This window comes from Monopterus albus, unplaced genomic scaffold (genome assembly GCF_001952655.1).
Source record: "Monopterus albus unplaced genomic scaffold, M_albus_1.0 scaffold99.1, whole genome shotgun sequence".
NCBI lineage: Eukaryota > Metazoa > Chordata > Actinopteri > Synbranchiformes > Synbranchidae > Monopterus > Monopterus albus.
The window spans coordinates 3,624,835-3,637,723 of NW_018127979.1; the positions used below are offsets into that span (position 1 = coordinate 3,624,835).

The 12,889-nt window shown below is 42.1% G+C and overlaps 1 protein-coding gene across 1 annotated transcript in view; it reads right to left on the reverse strand.

The window, feature by feature from the left end:
• myo16 (myosin XVI) overlaps positions 1-12,889 on the reverse strand; it is a gene marked incomplete at its 3' end in the record, with an annotated part of 59,112 nt that overhangs the window by 12,840 nt on the left and 33,383 nt on the right. Inside the window, exons 17-26 of the mRNA XM_020609290.1 lie at positions 12,384-12,501; positions 10,498-10,615; positions 9,876-9,947; positions 9,508-9,649; positions 8,835-8,907; positions 6,285-6,437; positions 5,578-5,778; positions 4,040-4,115; positions 2,832-3,028; positions 1,479-1,559 (exon numbers count right to left, since the gene is read on the reverse strand). Coding sequence (XP_020464946.1) covers positions 1,479-1,559; positions 2,832-3,028; positions 4,040-4,115; positions 5,578-5,778; positions 6,285-6,437; positions 8,835-8,907; positions 9,508-9,649; positions 9,876-9,947; positions 10,498-10,615; positions 12,384-12,501 — 1,231 coding nt within the window. The remainder of the gene's footprint in view (positions 1-1,478; positions 1,560-2,831; positions 3,029-4,039; positions 4,116-5,577; positions 5,779-6,284; positions 6,438-8,834; positions 8,908-9,507; positions 9,650-9,875; positions 9,948-10,497; positions 10,616-12,383; positions 12,502-12,889) is intronic.

Consider the following 12,889-nt stretch of genomic DNA (forward strand, 5'->3'; position numbering starts at 1 on the left):
TTGTGTTTGTGACAAAGTGGTCTGATTTTTAGGGCTGTGTTTCTTCTCTGGAAGAAAAAAAAACACAAAGACCTCTTTGATCTGTTTATGAGTGAGCAAGTGTGAAGGAGCTTTTCTTCAAGCCCTGAATTCATAGAGGCTGCAACTAAGGTCACATAAGCACACATCCACACGCAGTAAACACTTACATCTGTGTTTGTGCCGCTCCTCAAACTGACGTCAGTGCTCTGCATACCCATAAGGTACAGTGCTAAACATCTCACCCGTCATCTTTGAACGTCACTACCAGCATTTACATTTCTGTCTTCCCTCCAAACATGCACAAGCGCAAGCACACACACAAATGTGCGCACACAGCACACAGTGGTTGTTGTTCATTGTTCATTCATTCATGTGGAGGGCTTCATGTTTGGCTTGGTACAGCATCATTTTTCAACCTACTCTCTCCTTCCCCGCCATTCCCCAAAGGACTTGTCAACCACAAGCCCACAACTCTGACTGTGCAACACAGTGGCTTCATTCAGACCAAAGGTACTGCTTCTCTGAGCACATTTCAACTTCTTTGCATCACCAGCAGATGCTGAACTGCTCTCGTCTAACAGAATATTATTGTCATATTATGTAGTTATGAAATCACCGTGCCCTATAAGATAGATCTTGGGGCTGCATTGTTACAAAGGCTTTGTTTTGTGTACGAGTAAGAATAATATCTGATATTATGAGGACGATTGTTAGGATGCATAAACTACAGTGATTGCTTGAGATGAGGACTAAATTCATGCAAAACCTGAAGTTCAATGAACAAATCTCTGCAGTAATTTAAGATATGATCCAGAAGCTTGTAGGTACTTTGTGCAAAACAGTTCACCAGACTATTACAGCACTAACACGTAGACAGACAAACATAGTCAGAATGTAACGAGTAGTACAGCCCGTACTTCCCTTAACTATCCCCAAGCATAGCCTCTGGGGTTGACTCAGATCATCCTGCTTTGTTTTTCCACTGTATTTTCTCTTTATCATTCTCTGTTTAAAGAAGGGAGGGGCTGCTCCCCGCTCACGTATGCAGTCAGCTGTGTGTTTACACATGGTGCTTGTAATGCTAATGTTTGAGGTGTGAAGACATTTAACCAAACACCGGTCAGACCAAACACCCCCCCCCTGATTTTACTGCTACTTCCTGAGGGGTGCTTAAACTGAGCTCCCACAACACACAAGCGATGCGAGTGTAGTGGAAACAAATGCGAAACCTGTGACAAGCATTACTCACTGTGACACATTTCAGTAGGTTACTATAATATAAAAACCCCTTTAGAGTCCAGTCACCTGGTCTACATGTTTTTAGACTGTGGGCTGTGTGTTGCATGAGAGAAAGTGCATGCAGGCAACTTACAGAACATATGAACATAGAAAGAATCCTGTAGTAGGCACATCTGGATCATTTCACTACTACAATACAGAACAAGAATGGTTCTTACCCTCAGCTGGACAGCTGCTGTGATGGGTCCACACCTTTCTAGCCTTTGGAGGAAGGAACTTGAACCTTTCTTCTTCAAGATCTGACAATAAATAGAAATAATAGAGACAAACTACATCCCATTGCTGTGTATCTTCAAGGGCATCTGAAGGATATGGAATGCAAATACAACATAATCATCTCCTATTGCCATCAAAATAGGCGGTGTGGGTTTGAATAGAGATCAAAACATGATACCTTTGTCTTTGATCCCTCTGGACCACTTTGTGAGTCAGTCCCAATTATGGTTTGCCATACCCTTTAAAGTCTGACTTGATCCATGGCATTTATTGTTCTACCCATGATGCAGAGGACACTGTGTTGCCCAGGTCTGTTTAGCTGCACATAGGAGCTGCTTGACATCCTTCTGGATCATGTTCTTCCTGTGTTTACAGTCTGTCTATAATGTTGTCATCCTGATATTGTAAGTCTACTATTTTGCTCTGTGCTGTTGCTGTAGAGCTCTGAGGCAAATTTGTGATTTGTAATCTACATAAATAAAATGGACTTGACTTTACTTATACTGTCTTATTTATAGTCTTGCAGTACAGCAGGGCAGTACCGCAATCTTATCTAATGTACCTATACAAGGCTTCTGGGACAGACTGGAAAGGTGAAAGGGGTCTTATGTAAGCCTTTGCTCTAGATGGCTAATGAGCCACAGAGACAGCAAGCAGGGGCCCCCTGGAAGTTACACAACCAGCAGCAGTGCTCTGCCATGTGCTTCGCAAAAACATTAAAACAGATACAACAGACATAAAGACAAAAAAGTATAAAAAATATTGTTATCAGGTGTGTGATTTGTGTTTTTGTGATTCTAGTCATGAGGAAAGTGTATAATCTCAGTCATTTCCTGACTGTGTGTGCACGTGTATGCATGCATGTGGAGTTTATATCTCTTCATAAGGCCATACAAACAAATCCGATTCCCAGAAGTTTATACATAGCACAGTGGGGAAAAGTACATGTAGCCTAATTTAGACTGTTGTTTTTTCCAAAAATAATGTTTTTCCATTGATCAGTTCAGCAGTTGCCAGTTGGAACAAAATGTTTGTGAATGATTGTGTCACTTTCTGCCTGTTATGTTCCCTCAAGTCATCAGTTTCTATATTTTATTTATCTTGTTTCCTTTGAGCAAATGTCTGTGTCTGCTGAATCTGACTGAATCAACTGGCCAGATCATAAAAACATATGTAATGGTCAGAAGATTCAAGACTTGCAGTTCAGCTATGCATTATGTGTTGCTGGATGTAGCTACAAGTACAGTACAGTGCAACAACGCTGGACTCCGGACACTGAGAACCGTGCACTGTACCTTGGTAAGGTCATGGTACCTCCGGGGCTTTTGGGGGACAAAGCTGGCAGGGACATGGGAGGTTGACTGCATTCTTTGGAGCAACAAGGCGGCTTTAGGCCCCCTTAGCCCTATGCATCCCTGGGCTGCTGGCACCAGAGATCCAGTCTGAGTCAGCTTGGCCTGGAAGAGCTTCTGCAGTAACACACTCTCACTGGCTGCCGGGCACAAAACAAACACAAAGAGAGGCAAGAGAACCAGAGTGAAAAGAAGCAATGGCATTGGTGGAAATAAGGGGGTGGAAGAGAATAAGGAGAGGTGGGATAAACAGATAGAAAGAAAGAAAAGAAGATGTAAACAAGGAAGGAAAGAAGGATCAGAGAAGAAGTGAGAGTGGGAGGACACAAAAAGTTAGGCTCCATGTCAACAATCAGTCAGGCAATAAGAGGGAGGGGACCATGCCACTGGACAACATGTGGAGCAGTCCACAACAACAATGAGCTCATTCAGAAAGCCAAACAACATGTATATGAACGTGGGCATGTGGTTCTTATCTGAAGGCTGAGAGAGAAACAAGGAAAGAAAGAAAGAGAGAAACAAAGGGAAAGGACAATGACAGGTAGGCGTGCTAGTCAAAGAAAAGCAAACATAAACTAAACTAATTTAAGGACACACACATCTCCAAGGGGATTGTCTTTACATTTAAAGCATTCATCACCACCTCCTGATTGTTTATTTACATAGATTCCTCTGCATTTTTAGTTAGTTTAGCTTTAAGGCATAAACTAAAGACTAAGGAGGAAATGACACCCATAAGAAGAAACCACATTGTATGTGTGTCAGTGGATGAAAGGCAGCAAAGCATCAACTAAGTTAGACGGCTGGATAAAAGCCAAGTGTGAGTGAAGGACTGGCTTTTAGAAGATTAGTCTCATCATGGAAATTATGGCAATTAGGCTGCTGGATGCAAGGCTAGCCTGGCAGTGACACAACGATTGCCTGTGTCGTACTAACCACAACACCCCACATCTGGCACCTTCTATAGACAATATACACAGAGATGGTGCTGTCTGCTGCATATGAGATGAAATGCACTCATACAAACATAGCCATACTTAGACACAGAGTGGTTTTGTGTGCTGTTAGTTTAGACACGAGTGCATTTTTATGATCAAGTGTTCTCTGACACCACAATGTGCTCATATGCGTGTTACTGATTGGGTACTTACACTTCATTGTAAACAAGAGATTCTGAGGAAAGGAGTCCTTATTCCTTGTAAGCGATCCTGTCAGGTCATATGAAACCTGGTGGAAAAACAAATTGTACTTGGACATTTATTTAAACACATACACAGTACTTACAATATACTTATACATTTAATACAACATAAAATAATCATTACTATACTATACCAATTTAAATTGGCCTTTATCTTTGTAAAAGCACCAATTAGAGCTCCTTTGGTTATAAGATGTACATTTTTGTTGAAAATCTCTACAACATTTTTTAGTATGAGGGTGACGGCCTGACACAGCAGTGTTTTTCTGAATGTCAAGAATGCACGGACATTCTTCTAATTCTTTGTCTGGTGATGAGTGTGGCATTTCTATCGCAGACAATCACCATACAGTGTTCTAATGAGAAAACATTATTTTGTGAAAGTAACAATAATGTTGTTCTCATTACCTGTTCTTCACTACTTGCTCCGAGCACAAAGAAACCAACAAAGTTCTGTTTAGATCAAGAACTTATATTGTTGCTACTTTCAGCAGATGGAGAGTCATTTCCAAACTGAGGTATTGTTTCTGCTTGATTGGTAAGTTTTATTTATTATAATTCCATAATCTCTAATACCTGAAGGGCTGGTTGGAGCTTAGTGGAGCAGGAAAGGAAGGATGGGTGGAGCAGAATATACTGATTATGAGTCTCATGCTACTGCTAACTTGCTTTCCAGAAATTTTCAAAATGTAGCCTTGAGCAGTGTTGGTAGATTTGATTAATAAATTCCATAAAATGGTCATTGCTATCCTTCTCCTTTAGTGAATCCCATCTAAACCTAGAACAAACAACCAGGCTCTGTCACTTAACATGTTTGTGTTCTATGAGCATGTGCAAATCAAACAGAGAAAGCAGCTTTAAGCAATGTAAATAACCGTAAGCAACAGCCTTATTCAGACAGAGAAAATGACTCAGAAGTTGAAGAAACTGCAGCTGGTGTTGCAGGTGCAGACTTCGTCAGTTATGAAAGTATACTTTAGCTCCAGTAAACATAGCACAGAGGGAAACTGAGCTAAATGTAAACAGTCTGAAAGCAGTTGCAGCTTCAGAAGGAAACACAAGTAATTTGTTCCCATTACCTGAACAGAGCCATGTCATAAAATATGACAAGAGCATGACCAAGAGTTAGGTACACTTGATTACGGCCTGTTTAGGATGCAACACAATAAGTGTTTGCTAAAGCCATCCCCTACCTTAATATGTTCTACAGATGGAACGATACGATTACTGTTTTCATCAAATCAATCTACAATATTATTTTAACTGTTGCAACCTATGAAACTCAATTAGACTCAATTTCTGTTTTAGCAAAAGAATGTCTTGGAGGGAAATGTATAAAACAGATGTTACTTGTCATAATCTAGGAATTATTATCTAGTAATTGTTCTCAACAAAGACTTGGTGGTCATCTGCAATAATTATCATGATTTATTTCAGAATCCTATTCGTCTACATGTATATATAAATGTTTATGTAATATAGACAGACCTGTCCAGCATAGTGGCTGACAGTGAAAGCTGGGCCCTGATCTTTGGGTGGAGGGTTTCCGTTGCCATCCTTGGTAGTGAGAGAGAGGCCATGAACCGGGTTGGAGTCCAGCTGGGCTGATAGCCTCTTGTAAAGGGTCTGCTCCGCTGGCCGCAGGCTCTGGCTCTCCTCATCCAGCACACACAGCAGTCCCTGAGGCTTCTGGAGGAGAGACATAGAAATGCTCATATTGTATCTTATCAGTTGTGTTAAGAAAGTATCCTTGTGACACTTCTTTTGAGTCCCTTTGGAAGTCTAACAGCTTCAGTCATATTCATTTGATTTAGGAGGTTTTTTGTTGTTGTTTTGTTTTGGGGCATTTGGCAGTTATTGATAGAGAAAATAAGGACAGACAGGAAACATTGGGTGAAAGTGCATATATGTGTATGTGTGTGTGGGGGGGTGGGGGGTGGGGGGGGGATGACGGTTTACTGGTAAAACAACACAAAGTAACAAGAGAACATAACAAAGTCCAAGTTTACTTATACAGTCCACATCTTCCAGTTTGTGGTATGCAACTTAACAACTCAGCCACAGCATGTTACAATTTTACTAAAGACCAAAAAAAATGTTATGTATTCATGAAGCTAGCTGTGTGACTTTAAAGTTTATGTCAAAGCTCCAGGTGGGCTAGACTGGACTGGTCCAAACCAGAAAACATGTAGTACCTGAAGAAAAAAGTCTAAAACGGCTGACTGGTTTCCAGGGGAGTGTGGGGTCTCCATGGGAATACCCTCCTGCAGACACTCAGCCTGCTCCTGCTGGAACAGCACCTCAGAGACGTACTGCCTCAGCCGCTCATTGGTCACGTTCACGCATAGCTAAAACGCACAGGACACACAGTTAGACACACAAACAAACCTATAATACATAGTTCTGTGCACATGGTGAAGTTCGTCAGAGATGTGCCGTTGAATGTTTCTAAGGCAAACAAATGACTGAACATGAATACATTCTCAAATATAACCTACTGTGGCACCAACAGGGATGTCAACAGGGTATAAATGAACTGAGAACTCATATAACATGCCTGACCCTGAAACAATGGGACACTTCACACGTGGTGTACATAGGAGTGGACATAACCTCTTTGGGGCCTTTCTGCTATCCTACTGTAATACTGCTGAGAACATGAACTCTTCCTAACCCAGCAGTCAACCAATCACAGCACAGGGACAAGTCAAGTGGGATCGTCTGGTGCGCGCGCACGCGTGTGTGTATGTGTGTGGATGTAGTGAGAAGGAGCAGATAACATGAGGTGAAACGACACAGGAGAGCAGACTGCAGCAGCAGGACTGTGTTAATTTCTCATTAACCCAAATATGTCACAAAATCTTACAGGGCTGTAATGTTGATGCAGTGTAATGTTTAGTCAAGTGTCCTTCTCAATCCAAGACCTGATGCACCTATCCTTTAACTTTATGTTTCATACCAGAGTGGGGCAGTGGTGGCCTAAAGGTTAGAGAAGTGAGCTTGTGACTGGAAGGTCACCAGTTCAGTCTCTGGACTGGCAGCATTAAATATGGGTGGGACAGGTAACAAAGCATCACTTGCTCCACCCCTCAGTAACACCACCCTGGTGCCCTTGAGCAAGGACCTTAACCCCAACTGTGGAGCTGCTCTTGTACTGGGCAGCTTCCAGGTTTGACTGTGAACAGGAAAAAGAATGTGTCCCTGAAAAAGAGAGGTGGCCTCTCAGTGGACCCACTCTGAATAAATACAAGTTTTAAAAGTAGGAAATAAAACCCATGTGATAAAAAAACATGAAGCTTGTAGGTCAGGTGATAATGAGTAACTCAAAAATAAAGTGAAAATTAAAATACTGATTGATAGTCAGTGCTCAAATCAAGCCCTCAAGCCCACTGAAAAACCTGAATGCTCATATGCCGGAAGTGTAGAAATCATAAACAAACACTGTTGAGTTTTTCTCTCTGGGAACTTATTTGATTGTGTCAGAACAACGAGACATTTTTTTAGTTTGCTTGATTGAGAAGTGCCGATCTCGAGGTGTGTTGGTCTCGGGTGCAGACAGCTCTAATCCTGTTTTCCTTTTATTACTGTGTCTATTCCTTGTCTTCGAGCTAGCCTAGTCCATTAAAGGCTTAGCCTCAGCAGGTGGCTGATTGAGTTAGCTCATTAGCAAAGTGCTGAGCAGGTACAACACACCCCTGACAAACACAGCTCTAATTAACAAGCAGTAATGCCCCCGATCAAACCACTCATGTGGAGCACGCCTGTGTGGGTTTACCTGAATGTGCGTATATACATGTGTGCACAAACATGTCAGAGTGTGAGGGCTTGTTTGTCACTGATGTGTCACATCTACTATAAGAAATCATCCAAATCTTGCTCCTTATCTTCTCTCTTCAGGTGGTAGTAGGTAGTGTGAGTATTCTGAACAACAATACAGAAAATGTATGAAGGAAAGAGGCAGGTACTGCCACCATGTGCCAGAGACAGTTTCTCTTTTTTGCTACTGTTCATTTGGTTAGCTCTCTCCCCTCTCTACTAGTATTTGCTCTCTCTGTCACCAGAAAATGAAACATAAAGCAACCCCTGATTTTCACTTGGATTCGAGAATGTCTAGAGGAGGGGTAAGGCCACTGACATTTTACCACCAAATGCCAAAGTCGCATACAGTACATGAAAAACAAAGAAACACATGCTGGCCTCAATATAATGAGGAGAGATGGCTGGTAGCCCCAAAGGAACATTAACTGTGAGTAGCAGCTACTAGCACTTTGCCTCTTGAGCACTATGGCTGACTGGTGGCAGGAAACTGTCCATGTGTCTGTCCATCAGGAATAAAGTATCAGAAAGTTACTTTTTTTGTGCTTTGCCACAAATTAAGTTCTAGTATTTCTTCTCAGTGTCCTAGCTAAGCTACTTGTGTTTCATATACTGTAATACTGGATTCTATACGTATTGGGACTTTATAAAATAAGTTTCTATTCATATGAGCATTTCTCAAATACCTGCAAATCCTGAGGCTCTCATTTGTTTGCAAAGACAATCCCAGAGCTTATCTGAGCATAGTATATCCTTAGCATATCCCTGCTGAAGAATGACTCCCATCACGTACATGAGACTCTGATAGTACTGGGCAGCTCCGTCAGTGACAGACTGCTTTACCCCAAGTGCATGCTGGGGTATGACATACTACTACTACTATTACAATGAATGTCTGAAATCTAGAAAAAAATTAAACACTGTCCCACCTGTTCAAATCCATTCCTCTGAAAATCTTCAAACCCAAAGATGTCCAAGATCCCAATTTCCAAGGCAGGATCACTGCAAGAAATAAGCAGCCACTTTTATTTCAATATTTAAGTGTCATATTGTGTATCATGAGTAGCTTGGTTTACAAATGTATTATATTCTGTGGTTGGTGTATAAACAAGGCATGGCACAAACACATTTCAGAATATGTAGTCCAGGATATCTGAGTGTGATAAGACTTCACCACATTAACAACACCAAGGATCCCTTGGCTTCCCACTGGGAGTGTGTGTGTATTTAGGGTTTTGTGTGTTTGAGACCTTCACATGAACCTTGGGTGTGTCCTCCATCTCTACCTACGTAGGTGTTCAGCATTTTCCCTTGTAGTGTACATGCCTATTTGTACATGTCATGCAGTGTAAGAGTGTGGGGAGATCAGACAGTACTGAAAAACCTGCATTCTAAACTATGCATGCTACAATATCAGTCTTTGTCACTCCAGAGGCCCTGAATGAGCGACCGCTCTTGTGTGATGACAGATATCCTGTGGTGTTTGTGATAACAGTTATCAACAGTCAAGGCTTCCAAAGAAATGTTTCCGACTGTTTACAGTGAAAACACCCCTTGGCACATGCACATGAATACACACCCCCCACACACAGAGTACTATACCCAATGCTGTCATCTTGTCCCTGCAGGTACTCGTTGATACTGTTCACCAGATAGTTGAAGAGGCGTCCATAGATGGCCTTCGCAAGCTGGTCTCTGTATTGCTCTGACATTTCTACTGTATGCCGCCGAGTGATCACATCCCCTGACACAAAAAGGATATGTAACCACGTTATAATACAAATTGTGGCCCTTGACAATTCAGTTGATGGTACAGTTTACTTTTACGGGGTTTTTTTTACTGAAAAATATTCATGTTTCATTAAAAAGAAACCTTGATTTATATATATATTTTTGTAACTTCATCAGTGTTGAGATCCCCTCTACATGTCATTGCAGTTAAGTGATTACAAAGACTGATGAGTTGGTACCTTTGAAATACTGAATGTCTGAGGTGAGGGCAGTGCTTAAATCACTGGAGGAAACCTGCAACATTCCAGCAACTGTGGTGAGGAAACCAGAGAGAGAGAGAGAGTGACAGAGGCAGGGTAAATAACAGTGACATGATGACAGGATGAAAACATCAAAACAACACAACTGATCGGTGGAGCTGGCAGCAATTAGTCATCAGCAGATTTCTGAGCAGAGACTGCATAAACAAGAAACAAAAACAGGTCGCTTTGCTGACATCACTAGCCATGACATGACAGCCTCTTTCCCATTTAAGCACTGATGTCATCTGTTTGTCATCTCACAAAGGTCAGGGGTCACAGGACCACATTTAGAAGTGGCATAATATGAGAGAGCAAGATGGAGAAAGAAAATACTGATTCCAACAGTGGGAAAGTCTGTATGTAACAGTGCTCCATGATTACAATTTGGCAGAAAATGTGCCTTACTAAAAAGGTAACTGTCTGGCTGTTAGCTAATGCAGGCAAGCTGCCAAGCAGAAGACGGGAGAAAGAAAGGGAGGAGCTGTGATGATCAGGTAAACAAGATGAGCCACCCATCTCCCCACCCCAGTGAGGCCTGAGTTGTGACAGGGAGACTGACCTTTGTCCAGCAGCTGCAAGTCAGAAGGAAAGGCTGTATCGGCATCTGTCAATGCAGTAAAACGCAGGTCCCCAATATGGAGCACAGCAGATAGCAGTGTAAACACTGAGTCAACCTCCTGGCAGAGAGAGAGGAAAGTTTGTGAGAGAGAGGAGAATATGGGGAGTTAGAGGTGGCTGAGAGTGTGGGGAGGTCAGACAGTACTGGCAGACTGACATACAAAACTTCTGGAAAATAAATCATATACAGTATACAGTAGAATGCCCAGCTGTATCCTTCAGTTTATCGCAAAATGAAAACAATTATCCACTGATCTGAGCGACCAGAGGCTGGTCCCCACAAGAAAATTGCTGGATTTAGGGTGGTAACACATTTTAAGGTTAGGGGGAGGTTAACTATTAGGGAGAAGGGTCAGGGTTAAGCAAGTAGTGGTTATGGTTAAGGTTAGGATAAGTCTACAGGAAATGAATGTAAGTCAACGCAATGTCCCCACAATGAATGAAAACACAGAGTGTGTGGGTTTGAGTGTGTATACTTATTTTATTACATTATAGGGATCAATTTTTGTGTGTTTGTGTGTGTGCGTGCAATTATTTTGAGGTCATGTTGGTATCGTGAAGACATTTTATCCCCACAACTTCACATGGTTTTTTGAGGGTAAAGACCCGGGTTAATGGCTAAGGTTAGAATTAGGTTTAAATTAGGGTTAGGCATTTAATTGTGATGGTCAACATTAAGGTAAGGGGCTAGGAAATGCATTATGTCAATGGGTGCCCTCACAACTATAGTAAAACACAACAGTGTGTTTGTGTGTCAGTACTGGATCTGAGACATAAACAAGAGCATTAGTCTCCGTCTGATGCTTAGCGAGGAGAAAAATGGGACAGAAGAGGAGCAACAGGGAACATTAGTGACGCCTGACCTTTGGGTCTGGACTTGGAGTCATCCCCTGACAGGAGCTTAGACAGAGACCAATAGGTGGTCTGTTGCTTCCACTCCTCCTGCCCTTTGGTCTCTCTCTCTCTTATCCACTGCCCTCTGATAATACTGCTATCTACTGCCCTAGTCCTCTGTCCCATACGCCTTGCCTATGTGTATTGAGTGCTGCTGGATTAAAAGGTGAGATGGTGGACGCGCCCTGCTGGCAGATGCTGACTGAAAATCTAAGAATAGAACCTGATAATGGGCTGGGAACACAGCTGGTTACAGGATGTCTGTATCATGTCCCACTACAGTTTACACAAATCAGCATGCTTTCTTCTGCATTCCTTCACACATTTCATATGGTCTTTAAACATATTATTGAAACCTATGCTGCATCTCAAATCAGGACCTGGATCCAAAGAAATCAATATATCTGTACCCAATACACAAATAATGCCTGTCTCATTTAAAGTTGTTTCTTGTGCCTGAACTGGGAGGACACACCATGCCCTTTGTGGCCCTCAGCATCCCACAATCCATTGTGCAGTTTTTCAGTTACTGAATGGAGCATTGGAAAAATTGATCAACTTGTGAAGCTGTGAAATCATTTGTGACCATGCTGTAATGTATTGGGTATTACAGGGATAATGATCTGGTTATAAAATTCTACATATTTGACTTTACAAACTGACCAAAAGTTTTGCTCACTCTGAGGCTAAAATGTGGTCAAGTGAGAGGCTCAGCCTGTAGCTCTTAGGCCCATTGAAGGACCCATTTCTGTGGAGCACATTCTTTGGAGGATCCCAGCCTCTGACACAGAGCCTCCAGCAAATATCTGAGGTAAGATCTCATCAGTGACCACATAAGTGGCTATCCCAAGGTCATCAACGCATTTAATTAATCCTGCTCTAACCTTTGAATAAACAGGTTCAATAGATTCTGTATGCTGTACCAATCAATACCTGTTTATTGAAGCCGAGGGCTCGCAGGGCTTGCTTGACTGCTACCAGGCATTCCCTGCTCTGTGTAGAGGCTGTAGGTACTGGAAGATTCTCTCCTGGAAATCCTCCACTAAGATACCTGAGGTAGAGTCCAACAGATCAGGTCAACCTTGACGGATACTTAAGACAACAATAAAAACAAAATAAACATACAGCAGGGACAAGGCAATATGTAAAACAACAGGTGTACCGGCTCCAAATATAATGTACCCATTTATCTGTGGATGGCAGAAAGCTAAATCTAAAAGGTTTATGAGATAGTTTTGTACAGAATTTCAGGCAGTCCCAGTCACACTGTGGACAGAGCTGTTTGGGAGAGAGGAGAAAGGGCAAACAGGGCTGTACATCTGCAGAAGTGGAACACACTACTCCCCAGCAAAGACACATAGACACAATGGGACACCAGAGGGGCTAGCAAGACTCTCAGGCTGCAAAACAGAGGGATTCATAACAGTGGTTATCAAACC